This window comes from Cherax quadricarinatus, chromosome 62 (genome assembly GCF_038502225.1).
Source record: "Cherax quadricarinatus isolate ZL_2023a chromosome 62, ASM3850222v1, whole genome shotgun sequence".
Taxonomy (NCBI): Eukaryota; Metazoa; Arthropoda; class Malacostraca; order Decapoda; family Parastacidae; genus Cherax; species Cherax quadricarinatus.
This window is the reverse complement of record NC_091353.1, coordinates 23,369,178-23,392,227: the sequence shown is the minus strand read 5'-3', so window position 1 is coordinate 23,392,227 and position 23,050 is coordinate 23,369,178. Positions and strand designations below refer to the sequence as shown.

The following is a 23,050-nucleotide window of genomic DNA, read 5'->3' as shown; positions in this document are numbered from 1 at the left end:
TACTACTACTACTACTACTACTACTACTACTACTACTACTACTACTACTACTACTACTACTACTACTACTACTACTACTACTACTACTACAACTACACCCTCCTACTTCACCCTCCTACTCTATTCTATTCTAAGAAATACTATTTAGAAGCCTCTTTACCTACAAGTCATATATCAAAGGCAATTCTAGACAAAAATACTTTTTTTCTGCCACCAACAAGACTTAATGATCACCTTGTGTCCAGTGGTAGTTTTTGCTGTTGTAAAGGTTAGGTGACAATAGCATATGCTGACAAATGATAATTAAAAGACACTTAAGGTAGGGACAACATTTTTTTAAGGCTTTCCACCCACAGTGTCACCTTGTTATCCACCATGGGGCTTCATCACCCACTTTGCCCAATTATCAAGTATTTAGCAACTCTGAAGGGTAATAAAGCTTGTCTTAGGCATAAAGCATCTATTAGGAGTAATAAAGCAACTCAGAATGCTTGTCTAAAGCATAAAGCATCTCTTAGGAGTAATGAAACATCTCTGAGGGTAATAAAACATTCACAGGGGTTATAAAGCATTTCTTAGGGATAAAGCATCTCTGAGGGTAATAAAGCATCTCTTAAGAATAATGAAGCATTAAGAATGATAATACAGCATCTCGTAGGGGTAATAAAGCTTCTCTGAGGGATAATAAAGCTCTAATGTAGATCTAGGGTGTAAAATAAATTATCCATTGTCACCAAATTATTGGAGAGCTTGGTATGGCTGTCCAGGCTTGGTGTAAGCTCCTCCGTGTGCTGCCCAGTCTAGGAAAGACCCGTGATACAGTCTGAGTGAAGGAGAAACATCAAAATGGTTAGCTTATGTAAATTATTGATCAGAGGCCATGACCAGCAAATTGCAAACAATTAATATAAGGGCCCTCACCAAATTTAACTCAAACAACAAGAACATGGACTGGGATCAAATCATTCACTTTGATGAAACATTGTGGGAAGATATATTTAAGGACATTGATCCAGACATGTGTTTAGATAAGATTAACTCTGTGGCAGTTTAAGTATGCTCAGTGCACATTTCCCTAAGAAAAAGGAAGAGATGATGTAAACTGGAAAGAGAGAGAGATGTTCCCTCTGCAGGTGAAGATAAAGAGTCGCAGTGCTTCTCAAAGGGGCTAGACTGTCTAAAGTGCAGAAGGAAACACTGACTAGGGAAATAGAAAATACTGAACTTAAATGAATCTTACAGGACCTCAGATGAGGAACTAAAAGCTATAAATGAAATCGAAAGAAATCCCAAATGTTTCTTTTCATATACCAAATACAAGGTAAAAACCCCATCCAGTATTGGGCCTTTGCTTAAACAAGATAGGGCTTCCAATGATGACAGCAAAGAAATGAATGAGATACTGAAACCTCAATATGATTTTAGTGAGTTGTTAATCAGACTCAATAGATAATCTGCATTATTTTTTATATACGAGTCCCAAGTCTCGTCGACATTTCCAAAGTTTTTGACACACTGGACTTTGAAAAAGCCATTGACAACATGTCCATACACTCTGCCCCAGGCCCAGACTCGTGGAACTCAGTGCTCCTCAAGAACTGTAAGAAACCCCTATCATGTACCTCATATATTCTATGGAGAGGGAGCCTAAATATGGGGATTATCCCAGTCACTAAAAATAATAGATATTACCCTGCTCCACAAAGGTGGCAGTAAAGTGATAGCAAAGAATTATGGACCAGTAGCACTAACATCCCACATCATAAAAATCTTTGAAAGGGTTCTAAGAAGCAAGATCGCCACCCACTTGAATACCCAACAATTGCACAACCCAGGGCAGCATGGGTTTAGAGCAGGTCACTCCTGTCTCTCACAGCTAGTGGACCACTATGACATGGTCATAGTGAAAGTGTGGCATGGAGGAAAATCCTGCTGGAAAATGCCTTCTCCATCAAGAAAGTCTCTATCCACATTGGGAAGCAAATAAGTTGCCAGGATTGCCTTGGAGGACAAACAGAATGCAGATGTAGTATACACAGGCTTTGTAAACTACTTTAACAAGTGTGACTTTGGTGTAAATGTGTGATAAAGGAATAACATGAAAAGTGGGTAAATTGATCTTTAACTTTCTATCCAAGAGAACACAAAGACTAATACAGTGGAACTCCAAGTTTCGGCTGCCCTGAGTATCAGCCACTTCGAGTTTCGGCCACTTTTTTCGGCTAAATTTTGTCCCAAGTTTTGGCCATTGCCCTGTGTTTCGGCCGGCATACCAGACCTGTCTGCCTCCCTACATAGGCGTCATGAGCCAGTCTAGATTTGTGTATCCTTGAGTGAACATTACCTTGCGTGCTCATCCAAACTTTTCACATTGTGTTTAGTGCTTGTTTATTAATTGTGACTGAAATAAGCCACCATGGGCCCAAAGAAACCTCATAGTGGCAGTGAGGTAATGGTTGAAGCAGTGGTGGAGACAGTGGTTGAGGCAGTGAGGGAGGCAGTGGTTGAGGCAATAATAAGTTCTCCCTATCTTCCAGATACCAACAAGAGTCTTCAATAAAGGTACGTAAATGTGATTTTAAATATGTATTTATTTATTGTACTACTCATTTAATACTATATGTATGTTTTAAGTACTGTATGTATGTTAAACTATAGTTATTCTTTAAAAAATATATTTTTTGTGAATATTTTTGTGGGTCTGGAATGGATTAATTGTATTTACATTACTTCTTATGGGAAGTATTTCAATAGTATTTCTTAGGGGAAATATTGCTCCTGGAACAGATTATGGCTGAAACTCGGGGTTCCACTGTAATAGTAAACAGAGTTAAGTCAGAGGCTGCCACAGTGAACATCTCTGTTCCACAGGGTACCATACTTACCCCCCATCATTTTTGTGTTCTTCATATCTGATGTAGACAGAGAAGTAAACCATAGCACCATGTTTTCCTTTGCAGACAATACTAGAATTTGCATGAGTCATCCACTGAGGACACTAAATCTTTAACCCTTTCAGGGCTTCTGACATACTAGTAAGGCTTACGCACCAGGGTTATTGACGTACTAGTACGCCTAAATTCTAGCGCCTTTAAATCTAGTGAGAGAAAGCTGGTAGGCCTACATATGAAAGAATGGGTCTATGTGGTCAGTGTGCACAGTATAAAAAAAATCCTGCAGCACACAGTGCATAACGAGACTGTGTTTTTGGTTTAAAACAGCGACTTTGCAGTGCATTTTTGTATGGTGTTTATGGTTGTATTCTAGTTTTCCTGGTCTCATTTTATAGAATGGAAGACATATTACAGAAATTGAGATGATTTTGATTGGTTTCATAATGAAAAGTACCTTGAAATTGAGCTCAAAGTAGCAGAAATGTTCAATTTTTACGCAATTTCAAAAGTAAACAAATCATGCCTAGCGTCCAATACACGTCAACTGGTGAGTCTAATATTCTTTCACAAGTGCGCTGATATTATTTATACCATTTCTACACTAATGTAGTAGTCTACATAACAGTAAATCTTCTATTTTTTTGTGAGAATAAAAATTCAAAGTGGAAAGCAAAAGAATTGTAAGAGGGGCCTGGGGACGTGACTAATGAACAGAGAAAATTTTAATTTAGTGCCAGGAATGTCTATCTTGTTTATTCTGGACCCTATTTGGAAATTGGCATCTTCTGAAATTTGTGTGTAATTGGCAAAATTGCCAATTTCTGACCATTTTATTGGATAGTTGAAATCGATAAATGGGTGATTTCTTGTACTCATTTGATAGAAAAAATGGAGTTCTAGCGAAATAGATATAATTTTTGTCGACTAGTACACTGGAATTGGCTGAAAACAGGGCTCAAAGTGGGCGAAATTGCCACTGCAGAAACATCGTCGAGACCACTAACTTCACGAGAGCATAATTCTGTAAGTTTTCCATCAAATTTCATACTTTTGGTGTCATTATGATCGGGAAAAGTTCTCTATCATTTCATAAGAAAAAATAATTTTTGTTTTTTCTGAAAAATTTTCGACCCTGAGAACGAGTTTAGGAGAGGGCCTCTTGACCCTGAAAGGGTTAAGCAGATATAAACCAAATTTTCCAACAGGCTGCAGAAAACAATATGAAGTTCAATGAGAATAAATTCCAGCTGTTTCATTATGGAGGCGAGGCAAACTTGAGGAAATAAGAGCTAAAAACGAGTACAAGACGAATTCTAACCATACAATAGAGGAAACAACTAATGTAAAGGACGTAGGGGTGATATTGTCAGAGGATCTCACCTTCAAGGACCACAACAGTGTCATTACCACAACTGTGAGGAAAATGATAGGATGGATAATGAGAACCTTCAAAACAAAGAATGCCAAGCCAGTGATGATCCTCTTTGTCACTTGTTCTCTCTAGGCTGGATTACTGCTGTACACTAACAGCCCCTTCCAGGGCAGGTGGAATTGGAGATCTGGAAAATGTACAGAGGACCTTCACTGCACATATACGTTCAGTAAAGCACCTAAATTACTGAGAACATTTGAAGTCCCTTGACCTGTACTCCTTGGAGTGCAGACAAGAAAGTTACGTCATAATTTACACCTGGAAAATCCTAAAAGGTCTGATCCTAAATTTGCACACTCCTTATGAAAGCAAAAGACTCAGCAGACAGTGGAACATTCCCCAATGAAGAGCTGGGGGTGTTAAGAGTACTATGAGAGAGAGAGAGAAAACAAGTGCCAGGGGCCCAAGGCTGTTCAACAGCCTCCCATCATATATAAGGGGGATTACCAATAGACCCCTGACTGTCTTCAAGAGGGAGCTAGACAGATACCTAAAGTCAGTGCCTGATCAGCCAGGTTGTGGTTCATTCTTTGGATTGCCTGTGGCCAGTAATATTAGCCTGACTGATCATTCCCTGATCCACCTTGAGGCCTGGTAATGGACCGGGCTGCAGGGGCATTGACCACCAGAGCACCTTCAAGGTAGACTCCAGGCTGGGGGAAGGGGAGGTAATCAGACTTGATCTGAGGAGGTTAAAGATGGCTTCATTTCCTTGGATACCATTCCTTTCACAAGCACCAAGACTCCCACCTATAAAAGGCTAGTTTGGAGTAACTGTATCATGTTAATAACAGAATACGTACATACATAAACTTTTTAAATTTATATCTGTGAATGGGTAAACCTGTACTCTTCAATATGTAGTCGAGTCACAGCTCCTGTGCTGACCATTCAAAGGTGGATGTTTGAGCCTCCGTCTCCTCAATCAAGAGACAGATTACTGCTTTTGCTTCTATATTAAGGTCCTTAATTGTGCCTAATAAATCCATAAATTAAGAACCTTACTTATCCTTGGTGAATCATTAACACTTGAACCTTACTTGTGCTTCATGAACCATTAAAACTAGGACCTTACTTGTGCTTGTTGAATCATTGACCCCTGAACGGTCCAAACATATATATACGTCCACTCGCGTAGCGCCCCAAATTTTTTGAGAAAATTTTTTTTTTAATAGGAAAAAAGAGCATATGGTACCCAGGCATCCCCAATTATTTTAATATGGCGCACAATGAGTACACACACCCATTCTCTCATGTCTAGGTGACTCAGGCTTATCATGGCAATGATGAATGAATGACAAAGAAAACGTATACAGTGTATATACGTTTGGGGCGCTACGCACGTGAATGTATATATACGTTTGGACCGTTTAGGGGTTAAACCTAGGACCTTACTTGTGCTTGTTGAATCATTAAAACTAGGACCTTACTTGTGCTTGTTGAATCATTAAAACTAGGACCTTACTTGTGCTTGTTGAATCATTAAAACTAGGACCTTACTTGTGCTTGGTGAATCCTTTTGCTTGAAGAATCTCATTAGCAACACCAACCCTCCTTCCAGACCTACAGCTGATTACCAGATTTGGGTCTTCAGGACTGGGTCTGGGGAACCCATACTTGGCCTTAAAGGACTCCTCTTCTAGTCCCAAGGACTCCTCCAGCTCCTGGACTGTTAGGAATTTAGAAACAGAACAATAATTGGGATGACCTCATTAAATCTTTACCTGCCTCAATTACTACTCCCCTTCATTATCCAGGAGTACTTAATCTTTTTATGATTACAGATCCAGTGGATTATCCAATATGTCCCTTTACCCCCTTCACCAGATTGTCAAAATCATTACCACCAGTGCTATTAGATACCAGTATGACTTCAAAAGATGTCAATAAATTGGTTTAACTTTACACAAGGATAGGTAGGAACAGAACAGCTGATAGTGTATTCTAATCTAACAACTTTTAAAATCGTCCAGTGATGGAGTTCCGAATCCCCATTACAGTGGACCCCCGGCATACGATGGCATCGGTATACATTAAATCCGGTACACGATACATTTTAACGCAAAAATTTTGCCTCGCCACTCGTTAAAAAACCCGCCACACGCAATTCGACCAGGACACGTCCACGTGAGGCCTGAACTGCCCCGTGCCTGCCAGTGCTTACAAGCCAGCCAGTGTGCTCGCATCTAAGCATACATTCGGTACATTCCATATTATCACAGTGTTTTTGGTGCTTGTTCCTGCAAAATAAGTCACCATGGGCCCCAAGAAAGCTTCTAGTGCCAACCCTGTGGTAAAAAGGGTGAGAATTAGTATGGAAATTAAGAAAGATTTTGAAGAGTTTGGGGCTAACCCTGAGAAGCCTATGCCAGTTTGTGGAATCCATTGTGCCTACTTCAAAAATTAAGTAAATGTGTGCAAAGTGGGTTGAACTGCAAACCTTTATGGATGAAAATCACCCTAACACAGCTATTGCAAGCCGTGCTGGTGACTATTACAATGACAATGTTGTGGCCCATTTTAGACAAATCATAAAGGAACGGGAGGTACAGAGCTCCATGGACAGATTTGTTGTGTGACAGATGTCCAGTGACTCTCAAGCTGGTCCTAGTGGCATTAAAAGAAGGGACGTAACCCCGGAAAAGGACTTGCTACCTCAAGTCCTAATGGAAGGGGATTCCCCTTCTAAACATTAACAACTTCGACACTCTCCCCTCCTCGCATCCCATCAATCATCACCAGATCTTCATTAAAGGTAAGTGTCATGTATTCTATTGTTAGTAGAGTACTACTAACTGTGCATGTCTTCTTCAGTTTGTGTGCATTAAACTTAATATTTCATGTGGCAAAACTTTTTTTTTCATAATACTTTTGGGCGTCTTGCACGGATTAATTTGATTTCCATTATTTCTTATGGGGAAAATTAATTCGCCTTCCAATAATTTTGGCATACGATGATCTCTCAGGAACGGATTAATATCGTATACCGGGGGCCCACTGTATTTGGTTCCCATATCCCCGGGGGGGTATGTACCACCAGTTAAGAATCCTGCCTTAATACAATACATAACCAAAGCTGCCAGACTCTGCAAGTCAGGAAGAATTCATAGACTTTAACAAAATCATAATAACACAGTTGCAAACAAATAATAGTACAGGTGAGGCTTGAATTGTGCTCGAGCCGACTGGCCCAGTGGTTAACCCTTAAACTGTCCAAACGTAGATCTACATTCACTCGTGTGGCACTCCAAATATTTTGAAAAATAATTTTTTTTTCCTTTAAAATGAAGAGCACATTTTCTACATGTTATAGGATTAAAAAAAAATTTAGGGTCAGTACTTACCGAGATATAAGACCGTGAAGTTGGCTCTGGATGCTCACTTGATGGCAACATCGACTCCTGCCGCTTGCAGAAGTGTTCCCAATATACCTTTTTCCCATTTTTATTTTAATTTATATATTTTTTATGTTCTGATAATTACAATTTATAATAGTTCTTGTAATTTCATAGCCAGTCTTTGTTCTGACACTAATATTAGGTACTGAAATAGTGCTCAAATAGTCACAATCACAGTGACAGGTGAACATTTACACCTGCCTGGGTTATTTACTATTGTCTAGAAATATATACAAAGTATTTATAGGTCCCAGCAATGTTTTAGATACCCTGGCATATACCTTGAAGCATGGTGTTATGAAAGGCATCCCTATACTGTTGACAGCCCAGTGACTTTTGATAAATGCCCACTGCTCCAGCTAACCCTCACTATATTTGTTATCACTGTTACACACAAACATGTCTTGTCTCTCTGTCTATTTATCTGTCTGTCTGTATCTGTCTGTCTGCCTGTCTGTCTATCTGCCTGCCTGTCTGTCTCTGCTTATCTGTCTTTCTGTCTGCCTGGAGTATATGTATATCACACTCCTTGAAGAATGGTGTTATGACATCTGTTATCAGTTTGATGACATTTGATAAATGGGTGCTTGGGGGGGAACCCTGGCTTTATTTTTCACTGATACACACAAACATGTTTCTGTCTGTCTGTCTGTCTATCTATCTATCTATCTATCTGTCTGTCTGTCTGTCTTTGCCTGGAATTTTTGGATTATCCTAAGTAATTTACACTATGTATAACTGTACTTATGTGTACATGTGAGACAGAGATATAGATAGACAGAGATATAGATAGAGATATAGACAGATATAGATAAAGATACAGACAGATATAGACAGAGAGACAGCCAGAGACAACCAAAGCAAGCCAGCCGGCCAGCTGGCCAGCCTGCCAAATACATAAGAACATAAGAAAGAAGGAACACTGCAGCAGGCCTACTGGCCCATGCTAGTCAGGTACATGTCACCCTCCCCCCCCGGCTTAGACTAATGACCCACCTAGTCAGGTCACATCCACTGAAGGAAGGAGCATGACATCAGACCTAGTAGCACAAGCTAGTCAGGTCCAACTCACACCCACCCACACTCACTCATGTATTTATCTAACCTATTTTTACTTCCTTCTTAAAATGGGAGTGTTAATGCGACATGGCATCACTGAATCCCTGGTGTTTGCCACGCTATTAGCTCTAGCTGGCGCTCAATTGAACTGGTGCTCCCACAAGGTACTAAGTGCTCCCAGATTTTTTTTAATAGTGCACACACTGAGTGCACAGACCCATTCTTTCATGTCTATGCGACTCAAACCTATTGTGCCAAATTTGAAGGAATGAAAAATAAAACGTTGATCTACATTTGGAATGCTACACGTGCGAACATAGATCTACGTTTGGACAGTTTAAGGGTTAATGCACTGGCCAGCGGTTTTTTGGACTTGCTTGCCATGGGTTCAAATCCCACCTGTTCCCTGATTTCATTGACTGTTTATCAGAGGCCCTTTTGGAAGGTAAGGTTCTGAAAGTACTCACCTATTTGTGATTGCAGGGGTCAAGTCATAGCTCCTGACCTTACCTATTCACTGGTCTCTACTAGGTCCTCCCCCTGCCCCATGAGCTTTATCATACCTCTTCTTACAGCTATGTATAGATCCTGCCTCCACTACATCACTTCCCAGACTATTCCACTTCCTGACAACTCTGTGACTGAAGAAATACTTCCTAACATCCGTCTGACTCATTGGAGTCTTCAGCTTCCAATTGTGACCCCATGTTTCTATGCCCCATCTCTGGAACATCCTGTCTCTGTCCACCTTGTCAGTTCCTCGCAATATTTTAAATGTCGTTATCGTGTCTCCCCTAACCCTCCAGTGTCGTGAGGCCGATTTCCCTTAACCTTTCTTCGTAGGACATTTCCCTTAGCTCTGGGACTAGCCTTGTGGCAAACCTTTGCACTTTCTCTAATTTCTTGACGTGCTTGACCCAGTGTTGGTTCCAAACTGGTGCTGCATACTCCAATATGGGCCTGACATACACGGTGTACAGAGTCTTGAACAATTCCTTACTGAGGTATCAGAACGCTATTCTTAGGTTTGCCAGGCGCTCATATGCTGCAGCAGTTATGTGGTTGATGTGCACCTCAGGAGATGTGCTCAGTATTATACTCACCCCAAGATCCTTTTCCTTGAGGGAGGGTTGCAGTCTTTGGCCACCTAGCCTATACTCTTTGCCCTTCCCCGACCTTCATGCATTTGGCAGGATTAAATATTAGGGGCCAGTTGCTGGACCAGGCTTGCAGCCTATACAGGCCTCTCTCTAGTCCTGCCTGATCCTCATCCGATTTAATTCTCTTCATTAACTTCACATCTGCAAACAGGGACACTACTGAGTCTATCCCTTCCATCATGTCATTCACATATACCAAAAACAGCACTGGTCCTAGGACTGACCCCTGTGGAACCCCACTTGTTACAGGTGCCCACTCTGACACTTTGTCACTTACCATTACTCATTGTTGCTTCCCTGTCAGGTATTCTCTGATCCATTGCAGTGCCTTTCCTGTTATGCGTGCCTGATCTTCTAGCTTTTGCATTAATCTCTTGTGAAGAACTGTGTCAAAGGTCCTTTTCACTCCAAGACAATGCAATCTACCCTCCCCTCTCTCTTGTGTCTTACTTCCATTATCATGAAACTCCAGTAGGTTTGTGACACAGGATTTTCCTTCCCTGAAACCGTGTTGGTTATCGTTTATAAGCTTGCTCCTCTCTAGGTGCTCCACCACTCTCCTCCTGATGATCTCCATGATTTTGCATACTATACACATCAGTGACACTGGTCTGTACTTTAATGCCTCATGTCTGTCTTATTTCTTAAAAATTGAGACTACATTTGCTGTCTTCCATACCTCAGGTAGTTGTCCAGTTTCAGTGGATGTGTTGAAGATTGTCCTTAGTGGCACACACAGCATCTCTGCTCCCTCTCTAAGGGCCCATGGAGAGATGTCTGGTCCCACTGCCTTTGAAGTACAGTGGACCCCCGGTTATCATAATTAATCTGTTCCAGAGAGTGTGACTAAAACTGAATTTGACAATATCCGAACTCATTTTCCCCATAACAAATAATGTAAGTCCAATTAATCCATTCCAGACACCCAAAAGTATTAAAAAAAAATTTTTTTTACATGAAATATACATTTACCTACACAGAAAACAATGAGACATGAATAAACAATAACATGACACTTACCTTTATTGAAGACTTGTTGATGTATGGAAGATGGGAGGAGGGAAGAGGATGGAGGAGTTACTATTGTTTGGAAGGGGAATCCCCTTCCATAAAAACTTCAGGTACCAAGTCCTTTTCCAGGGTTACTTCCCTTCTTTGTTTTATAATTCCACTAAGACCAGCTTGAGAGTCACTGGACCCCTCTCGCTCAAAAAATTGTTCCAGAGAGCTCTGTTTCTGGCGTTTCTTTAAAATTTCCCTAAAATGGGACACGACATTGTCATTGTACATGTTGCCAACACGGCCTGCAACAGCTTTGTCAGGGTGATGTTCATCCATAAATGTTTGCACCTCACTCCACTTTGAACAAATGTCCTTAATCTTTGAAGAAAGTACCTTCTTCTATCTCTCTTCCTCCTCCTCTGAAGCATTTTCCTGAGCTGTGGTCTGTTGCTGTTACAGATAAAGGCCTTGCAGCTCTTCAGTGGTTAGCTCTTCCCTGTGCTCTTCCACCAACTCTTCCACATCCTCGCCACTCACCTCCAACCCCAGGGACTTCCACAATACTTTCCACAACTGCCATAGGCTCGTCAGGGTCAGCCCCAAACCCTTCAAAATCCCTCTCTTGGACACATTCTGGCCACAATTTTCTCCAAGCAGAGTTCGAAGTCCTGGAAGTCACTCCCTCCCAAGCCTTACCTATAAGGTTTATGCAATGGAGGATACTGAAGTGATCTTTCCAGAACTCTCTTAGGGTCAATTCAGTGTCTGAGGTTATGTCAAAGCACCTTTGAAACATTACTTTGGTGTAGAGTTTTTTGAAGTTTGAAATGACCTTCTGATCCATGGGCTGGAGGAGAGGAGTGGTATTAGGGGGGCAAGAACTTCACTGTGATGAAACAATCCTCCTCCACAATTTGGTCATCCAAGTCTGGAGGATGAGCAGGAGCATTGTTCAGTACCAGGAAGCAATTGAGTTCCAATTTATTTTCCAGGGGGTATTTCTTCACACTCGGGCTAAACACTTCATTGAACCAATCAAGGAAAATTTCCCTCGTGACCCATGCCCTACTGTTTACCCTCCACATCACACACAATTTACTCTTGATGACACTGTTTTTCTTGAAAACACTGGGGTTTTCAGAGTGATAAACCATTAAAGGCTTCACTTTGAAATCCCCACTAGCATTACTACAGAACATGAGTAGTGTGTCCTGGCAGTGCCTTTTCCTCCTGCGTGATATAGGTCCTTGTAGTGATACTGCTCCTGTGGGGAGCAGCAACAGGATAATACTGCACCACCTCTCGGGGCCCTTAACAACAACAGTTTGGTGTGTGTCATGGGCACCAACACATGGTGTGTGATTCTCTTCTTTTACATCAATATATTAGTGATGCAGATTACATGGTGAGTTTAAATATGTGGCCTGTAGCTATAACTTTTCGCTTGACATATGCAAGACATCACCATCCCTGTACAAGCAGTTATTAGATGTACTAGTCATTATATTTTGTTGTTGCAGAAGTACTATGAAGATTCTATGTTCAATAAAACCTAGAGATAAGGCCTGTGTTTCTATCACAACAATTTATTGAACATAGAATCCTGGGCTACCTGGTGGTGATCCTGCGCTAGACTACATCACAACATGGAGCGTTTACTGAAACCTGAGAGGCTAGACTGTGACCCCAGCTTATCAACAGCTGCTCAGGAATGGAAGCACTGGTTTAAGACTTTCGAAAACTTCTTGGGAGCCCTTCCTAAAAAAGATCTAGATAAACTAAGTCTGCTTATCAATTTTGTGTCACCTAAGATATATGAGGCTATTTCTGAGTGTAATACCTATGAAGATGCTATCAAAACCCTCAAGTCTCAGTATATTAAACCTACAAATGAAATCTTTGCACGCTATCGCCTTGCAACTCGCCGCCGGCAGATTGATGAATCCTTAGAGGAATACTTTCAAGCACTGAAAATTTTAGGTAAGGACTGTCACTTCCAAGCAGTGACAGCTGCTCAGTATTGTGAAGAGTCCATCAGGGATGCTTTTGTCAGTGGCCTGCAATCACCAATAATAAGGCAGCGTTTATTGGAGAATAAAACTCTCGACTTAGCCACTGCCTTCGACCAGGCAAGAGCTCTAGTTTCAGCCCAGAAGAATTCTGAAGTATACAGTACCACTCAGCCTTCTCTAGTTGTAAGTGCTGCAATTCCTGACCAAGACTTGCAATGAAGTTACTGTGGAACCTGCCTCATTGACAGCAGCAGCAGGTATGGTGTGTTTCTTTTGTGGTTTTTCAAGACATCCACGTCCAAAGTGTCCTGCTCGTGAAGCAATGTGCCATAAATGCCACAAGAAAGGTCACTTTGCTAAAGTATGTCGTGCTAATGCATCAACAAGAGCTAGTGCCTCCACACATTCCGGTGATCATGCGACTCTAGCAACAGTGACTTCTGCAGCTACTCCAAATTCACTGTCAAAGGCAGTTGTGAAAGTATTCATCAAAGGAACAGAAGTAGATGGTCTTATTGATAGTGGCAGCTCAGAGAGTTTCATCAACCTTGACTTAGCTAAACGCCACTCCTTGACTGTACATCACTCATCAGGTACCGTTTCCATGGCATCAACATCTCTCTCTATTCAGGCCTTAGGGTTTTGTAAGGTAAATCTCAGAGTTAATGGAAAGGATTATCAAGATGTACATTTAGCTATTCTGCCACAACTGTGCTCTGATGTTATCCTTGGTCAGGACTTTCAGAAGCTGCATGATAGTGTCACCTTAATATATGGAGGTGAACTGCCTCCTCTTGTTGTCTGTGGACTTAGCACTTTAAGGGTAGACCCACCAAAGCTCTTTGCAAATCTTACCGCGGATTGCCATCCTATATCAGCTAAGTCACGCCGCTATTCTTATGAGGATCGGTTGTTCATTGAGAAGGAAACTCAGAGGCTGCTGAAGGAGGGTATTATAGAACCGAGTAATTCCCCTTGGCGTGCACAGGTTGTTGTTGTTAAGGATGATTATAGGAAACGGAGACTGGCTATCGATTACTCTGAGACAATCAACAAATTTACGCTTCTTGATGGGTACCCTCTACCTCGAATTGATGATACAGTTTACCTGGAGTTTACCTGGAGAGAGTTCCGGGGGTCAACGCCCCCGCGGCCCGGTCTGTGACCAGGCCTCCTGGTGGACCAGAGCCTGATCAACCAGGCTGTTGCTGCTGGCTGCACGCAAACCAACATACGAGCCACAGCCCGGCTGATCCGGAACTGACTTTAGGTGCTTGTCCAGTGCCAGCTTGAAGACTGCCAGGGGTCTGTTGGTAATCCCCCTTATGTGTGCTGGGAGGCAGTTGAACAGTCTCGGGCCCCTGACACTTATTGTATGGTCTCTTAACGTGCTAGTGACACCCCTGCTTTTCATTGGGGGGATGGTGCATCGTCTGCCAAGTCTTTTGCTTTCGTAGTGAGTGATTTTCGTGTGCAAGTTCGGTACTAGTCCCTCTAGGATTTTCCAGGTGTATATAATCATGTATCTCTCCCTCCTGCATTCCAGGGAATACAGGTTTAGGAACCTCAAGCGCTCCCAATAATTGAGGTGTTTTATCTCCGTTATGCGCGCCGTGAAAGTTCTCTGTACATTTTCTAGGTCGGCAATTTCACCTGCCTTGAAAGGTGCTGTTAGTGTGCAGCAATATTCCAGCCTAGATAGAACAAGTGACCTGAAGAGTGTCATCATGGGCTTGGCCTCCCTAGTTTTGAAGGTTCTCATTATCCATCCTGTCATTTTTCTAGCAGATGCGATTGATACAATGTTATGGTCCTTGAAGGTGAGATCCTCCGACATGATCACTCCCAGGTCTTTGACGTTGGTGTTTCGCTCTATTTTGTGGCCAGAATTTGTTTTGTACTCTGATGAAGATTTAATTTCCTCATGTTTACCATATCTGAGTAATTGAAATTTCTCATCGTTGAACTTCATATTGTTTTCTGCAGCCCACTGAAAGATTTGGTTGATGTCCGCCTGGAGCTTTGCAGTGTCTGCAATGGAAGACACTGTCATGCAGATTCGGGTGTCATCTGCAAAGGAAGACACGGTGCTGTGGCTGACATCCTTGTCTATGTCGGATATGAGGATGAGGAACAAGATGGGAGCGAGTACTGTGCCTTGTGGAACAGAGCTTTTCACCGTAGCTGCCTCGGACTTTACTCTGTTGACGACTACTCTCTGTGTTCTGTTAGTGAGGAAATTATAGATCCATCGACTGACTTTTCCTGTTATTCCTTTAGCACGCATTTTGTGCGCTATTACGCCATGGTCACACTTGTCGAAGGCTTTTGCAAAGTCTGTATATATTACATCTGCATTCTTTTTGTCTTCTAGTGCATTTAGGACCTTGTCGTAGTGATCCAATAGTTGAGACAGACAGGAGCGACCTGTTCTAAACCCATGTTGCCCTGGGTTGTGTAACTGATGGGTTTCTAGATGGGTGGTGATCTTGCTTCTTAGGACCCTTTCAAAGATTTTTATGATATGGGATGTTAGTGCTATTGGTCTGTAGTTCTTTGCTGTTGCTTTACTGCCCCCTTTGTGGAGTGGGGCTATGTCTGTTGTTTTTAGTAACTGTGGGATGACCCCCGTGTCCATGCTCCCTCTCCATAGGATGGAAAAGGCTCGTGATAGGGGCTTCTTGCAGTTCTTGATGAACACAGAGTTCCATGAGTCTGGCCCTGGGGCAGAGTGCATGGGCATGTCATTTATCGCCTGTTCGAAGTCATTTGGCGTCAGGATAACATCGGATAGGCTTGTGTTAATCAAATTTTGTGGCTCTCTCATAAAAAATTCATTTTGATCTTCGACTCTCAGTCTGGTTAGCGGCTTGCTAAAAACTGAGTCATATTGGGACTTGAGTAGCTCACTCATTTCCTTGCTGTCATCTGTGTAGGACCCATCTTGTTTAAGTAGGGGCCCAATACTGGACGTTGTTCTCGATTTTGATTTGGCATAGGAGAAGAAATACTTTGGGTTCTTTCGATTTCATTTATGGCTTTTAGTTCTTCCCGCGATTCCTGACTCCTAAAGGATTCTTTTAGCTTAAGTTCGATGCTTGCTATTTCTCTGACCAGTGTCTCCCTACGCATTTCAGATATATTGACCTCTTTTAGCCGCTCTGTTATTCTTTTCCGTCGCCTGTAAAGGGAGCGCCTGTCTCTTTCTGTTTTACATCTACTCCTCCTTTTTCTTAGAGGAATAAGCCTTGTGCATACATCGAGTGCCACCGATTTAATCTGTTCTAGGCATAAGTTGGGGTCTGTGTTGCTTAGTATATCTTCCCAGCTTATATCGGTTAGGACTTGGTTTACTTGGTCCCACTTTATGTTTTTGTTATTGAAGTTGAATTTGGTGAATGCTCCTTCGTGACTAATGTCATTATGTCTGTCTGGGGCTCCGCGCATACATGACTGAACCTCAATTATGTTGTGATCTGAGTACAGTGGACCCCCGGTTAACGATTTTAATCCGTGCAAGAGGGTTAATCGTTATGCGAAATAATCGTTATGCGAATGAATTTTCCCCATAAGAAATAATGGAAATAAAATTAATCCGTGCAAGACGCCCAAAAGTATGAAAAAAATTTTTTTTTACCACATGAAATGTTAATTTTAATACACACAAACTGAAAAAGGCATGCACAATTAAATGACACTTACTTTTATTGAAGATCTGGTGATGATTGATGGGATGGGAGGAGGGGAGAGCATTATCTTCTTACTGTTTAGAAGGGGAATCCCCTTCCATTAGGACTTGAGGTAGTAAGTCCTTTTCTGGGGTTACTTCCCTTCTTTTTTTAATGCCACTAGGGCCAGCTTCAGAGTCACTGGACTTCTTTCGCACAAGATATCTGTCCATAGTGGCCTGTACCTCTCGTTCCTTTATGACTTGCCTAAAGTGTTTCACAACATTGTCAGTGTAATAATCACCAGCACGGCTTGCAATAGCTGTGTGAGGGTGATTTTCATCCATGAAGGTTTGCACTTCAAGCCACTTAGCACAGATTTCCTTTATCTTTGTAGTAGGCAACTTCTTCAATTTCTCTCTCCCCTCCTCTGAACCAGTTTCCTCAGGTCTGGCCTCTTGCTCTTGAAGTTGATCTATCAGCTCATCAGTGGTTAGTTCTTCATTGTCCTCCTCCACCAACTCTTCCACATCCTCCCCACTAACCTCCAACCCCAAGGACTTTCCCAATGCCACAATGGATTCCTCAACTGGCACAGGATTCTCAGGGTTAGCCTCAAACCCTTCAAAATCCCTTTTGTCTACACATTCTGGCCACAGTTTCTTCCAAGCAGAGTTCAAGGTCCTCTTAGTCACTTCCTCCCAAGCCTTACCTATAAGGTTTACACAATTGAGGATATTAAAGTGATCTCTCCAAAACTCTCTTAGAGTCAGTTGAGTTTCTGAGGTCATTACAAAGCACCTTTCAAACAGAGCTTTTGTGTACAGTTTCTTGAAGTTTGCAATAACCTGCTGGTCCATGGGCTGCAGGAGAGGAGTGGTATTAGGAGGCAAAAACTTCACCTTAATGAAGCTCATGTCCCCATAAAGTCGCTCTGCCACGTCTGTAGGATGACCAGGGGCATTGTCTAACACCAGGAGGCACTTAAGTTCTAATTTCTTTTCAGTTAGGTAATTTTTCACATTGGGGGCAAATGCATGGTGTAACCAGTTATAGAAAAATTCCCTAGTGACCCATGCCTTACTGTTTGCCCTCCACAGCACACACAAATTATCCTTGAGGACATTCTTTTGCCTGAACGCTCTGGGAGTTTCAGAGTGATACACTAATAAAGGCTTCACTTTGCAATCACCAGTAGCATTGGCACACACATCAACAAAGTAAGCCTGTCTTTCATAGGCTTATGTCCTGGGAGTGCCTTTTCCTCCTGAGTAATGTAGGTCCTGCTTGGCATTTTCTTCCAGAACAGGCCTGTTTCATCACAATTAAACACTTGTTCAGGTTTCAGTCCTTCAGTTTCTATGTACTCCTTGAATTCCTGCACATATTTTTCAGCCGCTTTGTGGTCCGAACTGGCAGCCTCACCATGCCTTATCACACTATGGATGCCACTACGCTTCTTAAATCTCTCAAACCAACCTTTGCTGGCCTTAAATTCACTCACATCATCACTAGTTGCAGGCATTTTTTTAATTAAATCCTCATGCAACTTCCTAGCCTTTTCACATATGATCGCTTGAGAGATGCTATCTCCTGCTAGCTGTTTTTCATTTATCCACACCAATAAGAGTCTCTCAACATCTTCCATCACTTGCGATCTTTGTTTCGAAAACACAGTTGAACCTTTGGCAAGAACAGCTTCCTTGATTGTCTTTCTGGTGCCCACAATAGTAGCGATGGTTGATTGGGGTTTCTTGTACAGCTTGACTAGGTCGGCTATACGCACTCCACTTTCATACTTATCAATTATCTCTTTCTTCATTTCTATAGTAATTCTTACCCTTTGAGGTGTAGGGTTGGCACTAGAAGCTTTCTTGGGGCCCATGGTCACTTATTTTCCAGAAACAGCACCGAAAATACTGTAATAATACGAAATATTCCGAGTGTATGCTTGGATGTTACAGCGGAGGCTGGCTGGTAAACAATGGGACGGCCGGCACATGTGAGGCTGGCTGAGGGCACATTGGACGCGTCTCGGACGAAAATCGGTAAGCGGGTTTTTAATCGGTATGCGCGGCAAAAATTTTGCGATAAAAGTAATCGGTATGCCGAAAAATCGCTATGTGATGCCATCGTTATGCGGGGGTCCACTGTATATTGTTTTTTGATATGGTGACATTTCTTATCAGATCATCATTGTTAGTGAAGATGAGGTCTAGTGTATTCTCCAGTCTAGTAGGCTCTATTATTTGCTGGTTTAAATTGAATTTTGTGCAGAGATTTAAAAGCTCGCGTGAGTGTGAGTTTTCATCAGAGCTGCCTCCTGGTGTTATTACTGCAACAATATTATTTGCTATATTCCTCCATTTTAGGTGCCTTAAGTTGAAATCCCCCAGGAGCAAGATGTTGGGTGCAGGAGCTGGAAGGTTTTCCAGACAGTGGTCAATTTTTAACAGCTGTTCCTGGAATTGCTGGGATGTTGCATCCAGAGGCTTGTAGACTACCACAATGACTAGGTTTTGGTTCTCGACCTTTACTGCTAAAACTTCCACTACATCATTTGAGGCATTTAGCAGTTCTGTGCAAACAAGTGACTCTGCAATGTACAGGCCAACCCCCCCCCCCCCCAGCCTTTTGCCTGTTCACTCTGTCACATCTGTATAGGTTGTAACCTGGGATCCATATTTCGTTGTCCAAGTGATCCTTTATGTGGGTCTCAGTGAAAGCCACGAACATTGCCTTTGCCTCTGCAAGCAGTCCATGGATGAAAGGTATTTTGTTGTTTGTTGCTGGCTTTAGACCCTGTATATTTGCAAAGAAGAATGTTATCGGACTGGTGGTATTGTTGGTACTGGGGGGGGATTTTTTTTCCGGCATTAGTATCTGTATCTGTTGGTTTGGAGTGGAGGCCATCGACTGTGGTTCCACTCCAGGAATGACTGGATTTGGTGTATGATTTCTGCCATTTCCTGCCAGTTTTTTTTTCCTTCATGGCACTAAAAAACCTCTCCCTCTTGAGTGGCTGTGGCTACCCAGGTTTTCCCGTGGCCTGGATGTTTTGTATCTTTTTGTCCCCTTTAGATGGTATGCCTGGCAATTTAAGTTATAGCACAGTCTTTCCTGTACTGAAGAGGTACACAGTTCAGGGTGAAAAAGCTTACAGGAAGGGAGTTTGCATTTTCCTGTTGTCATATGGGCATGGCATTTTCTAGGGTGGTCATAGTTGCACGTCCCATCTGTTTTTCCAGATTTCCCATGTCAGCAGATACCGAGTGCATAGTATGTGCACAGGCTTGGTTTCCGTTTGCCTTGGGTTTCTGTGACTGTATTCCCTGTTGGTGCATGTTTCCCTGTCTTACTTCTATCCTCCCTAGCACCAACAATGGAGCTCCCACCAGTTGTTTTTGGTAATATATCCTCACTATTGCTAGTGGAGTCCTCTTGTTTGCTATTTCCTGCGGTATTTCTAGTTTGCAATATTGGTTTTATCTTATCTTTGACTACACTTGTTTCCCTACTATGGCTCCTGTCCCCTATGAGGTCATTTATATGTATTCCTTCCTGCGTATAATTCCCGACTACCTGGACAAAATCTCCAGCTTCACCATTACTGTCTCCCAGGACAGCATCTCCAGCTTCCCCATTACTGTCTCCCAGGACAGCATCTCCAGCTTCACCATTACTGTCTCTCAGGACAGCACCTCCAGCTTCACCATTACTGTCTCCCAGAACAGCACTATCAGCCCCCCATTTACTGACTACCAGGACATCATCTCCAGCCTTACAGTTTCTGACTACATGGCCAGTATCAAGGGCAGTACCATTCAGCCCAGACTTTTTATGTTCCCATCTGTTGTAGAAAGCTTCCAGGTTTTCTATGAAAGCAGCTTTGATGTTGACCTCTTTTAATACCCTTGTGATTTTAGTCCACAGATTTATCTCATTTGGGCATACCCAAAAACACTTCCCTGTTTTAATACTGCTTGTAGCTAGTTCTTGGATATCTGCACAAGGGGCGTGACACCAATTTCCACAAAAATGACAATTTATGCATGTGGAAGCCCGTTTGTTTGACTGACCACAGACTACACACAGCTTCATAATGATTTGGATGGTTGATTTACTGCAATTCTACTAGCAACCTCTTGAATATTCTATTAATAACCTGCTAGGTAGTGCACAATGAAACCGTTTGAAACCAGTCCAGGGTTCGGACCATCAAGGGTTCGGACCAGTCAAGGGTTCGGACCAGTCGATCTGATCTGATCAGTGGGTCACTTATTTAAACCATACTGGTCGGTGATTTGAGCTAACACATGAAGGATCTACTGGAAATTATCTACCCGAGTAATATGTGATTTGATTGATACAAAAGTATAACTTGCGTGTTGAAGAGCCGGTGACTGCTGGCAGCTCCTACAGTGACGAACGGTCGACCTCCACCCTTGTTTATCAATCGCTGTATCTAGCTTTTCTATTTTTTTTTTCCCGTCTCCACCACAATAAATGCTATATTATCACTATAGTTGACTGGTGCATATTTTGGAGGAAGGACGCTTTTTCTGTAGTAATAATTGCTTCTCGTTGTGTATATTGCGACCGCTGGTAACTACAGGTTATATGAAATTCACAGTATACGTCTGGTATTTCAAGAAAAAAGAAACTAATGAAAGTCACTCCACTCCACTAAGTACCATTATAATACTGGTTAGTTGCTACTACAACACTGTATTCTGCTATTCACTGGTATCACTAGATTATATGCGAGTACACTAGCAGGCCAGGAAGATTATTAAAAACAGCTGACCTGTGGTAAGTTTCTGGCGACTTCTGGCACCTGCCTCTATAGGCTTATCACTTCATTTACAAATTCACCTGTTTTCAAATGACACTTTAGCCTTTATCATCAATATACTAGGGAGCCACTGTAGTATACACTATACACTATGTATACTCAATGTTTTCAGGGAGACTTTCTTTCCTCTGACACAAAGTTCAATTATTATTATTTTTTCCACACGGGACACAGGCCTATGATTCCCCTCTGGCAGTAAACTCTGCTAGGTAGTGCACACTAATTCTCCTTTTTTGACTCAGTATATAATGTTTTCCGCCCAAGATTGGTTCCAGGCGCTAGAGGGATGTATCGTATAGGATTGATGACACAAATTAAAGTTCTAGCACGTAAGAGCCACCGTGAAAACACCAGAAAACCCGGAGCACAACGAGGCACGCTGACACTGTCACGCTACCCACTTAACAGTGAACAAAATTGCTCAGTACTATGTGTTTAGCACAATTGATCTACAGAGTGCCTATCATCAAGTCCCTATAAGGAATGAAGATAAACCATACACAGCATTTCAGGCTTGTGATGGCCTGTATCAGTTTACCAGAGTCCCTTTTGGAGTCACCAATGGGGTAGCCTGCTTCCAACGAATTATGGATTCACTCATTCAGGAAGAGCAACTCATGGGAACTTATGCGTATTTAGATAATGTTACCATTTGTGGCAAGACCCAGGAGGAACATGATGCAAACCTTGATAAGTTTTTGGAAGCCGCCAAGAAGAAAAATATCAGTTACAATGAGGAAAAGTGCACTTTTTCAACTAAAAGGCTTAGCATCCTTGGTTATGTAGTGGAAGGAGTTTCAATATTCCCAGACCCTGAACGACTACGACCTCTATGGGAACTTCCAATGCCTCAAGACAAAAAGTCACTCCGAAGAACTCTTGGTCTCTTTGCTTATTACTCACAATGGATCTACAACTATTCAAGTAAAGTCCGCCCATTGAGTGCTACCACATTTCCTGTGACAAAGGAAGCAGAAGCCACTTTCCATACTCTTAAACAGGACATTGAAAACTCAGTAGTTCAAGCCATTGATGAGTCCCTACCATTCGAAGTGGAAACGGATACATCTGACATTGCCATTGCTGCAGTCTTATCTCAGGCAGGACGACCAGTAGCCTTCTTTTCGAGAACTTTTCAAGGATCAGAGAAGTGTTATGCTGCTGTAGAAAAGGAAGCCCAGGCCATAATAGAAGCAGTTCGCCATTGGAGGCATTATTTAACTGGTAGACATTTCACCATAAGGACTGACCAACGGTCCGTGATGCATATGTTCGACAAGAAGCACAAAAGTAGGATAAAGAATGACAAGATATTACGCTGGAGGATGGAACTATCGTGTTATGACTTTGCTATTCTGTACCGACCGGGTCAAGAGAACATCTCACCTGATGCATTCTCTAGGTCCCACTGTGGAGCAGCATGTCATGATTTGCAATCACTCTCAGCGCCCCACAAGGCTTTGTGTCACCCAGGAGTTACACGCCTGTACCATTTTGTCAAATCAAAGAACATGCCCTACTCAGTGGAAGATGTGCGACAAGTGATCAGAGCATGCAGAGTATGTGCAGA

General features: G+C 42.2%; 1 protein-coding gene across 1 annotated transcript in view; it reads right to left on the bottom strand.

Annotated features, from left to right (window-relative positions):
* Positions 1–557: 557 nt before the first annotated feature.
* LOC128687220 (rhodanese domain-containing protein CG4456) overlaps positions 558–23,050 on the bottom strand; it is a 98,456-nt gene continuing 75,963 nt past the window's right edge. The window contains exons 3-4 of the mRNA XM_070098500.1: positions 5,827–5,995; positions 558–823 (exon numbers count right to left, since the gene is read on the bottom strand). Of these exons, the coding sequence (XP_069954601.1) occupies positions 739–823; positions 5,827–5,995 (254 nt within the window). The 3' untranslated portion in view covers positions 558–738. The remainder of the gene's footprint in view (positions 824–5,826; positions 5,996–23,050) is intronic.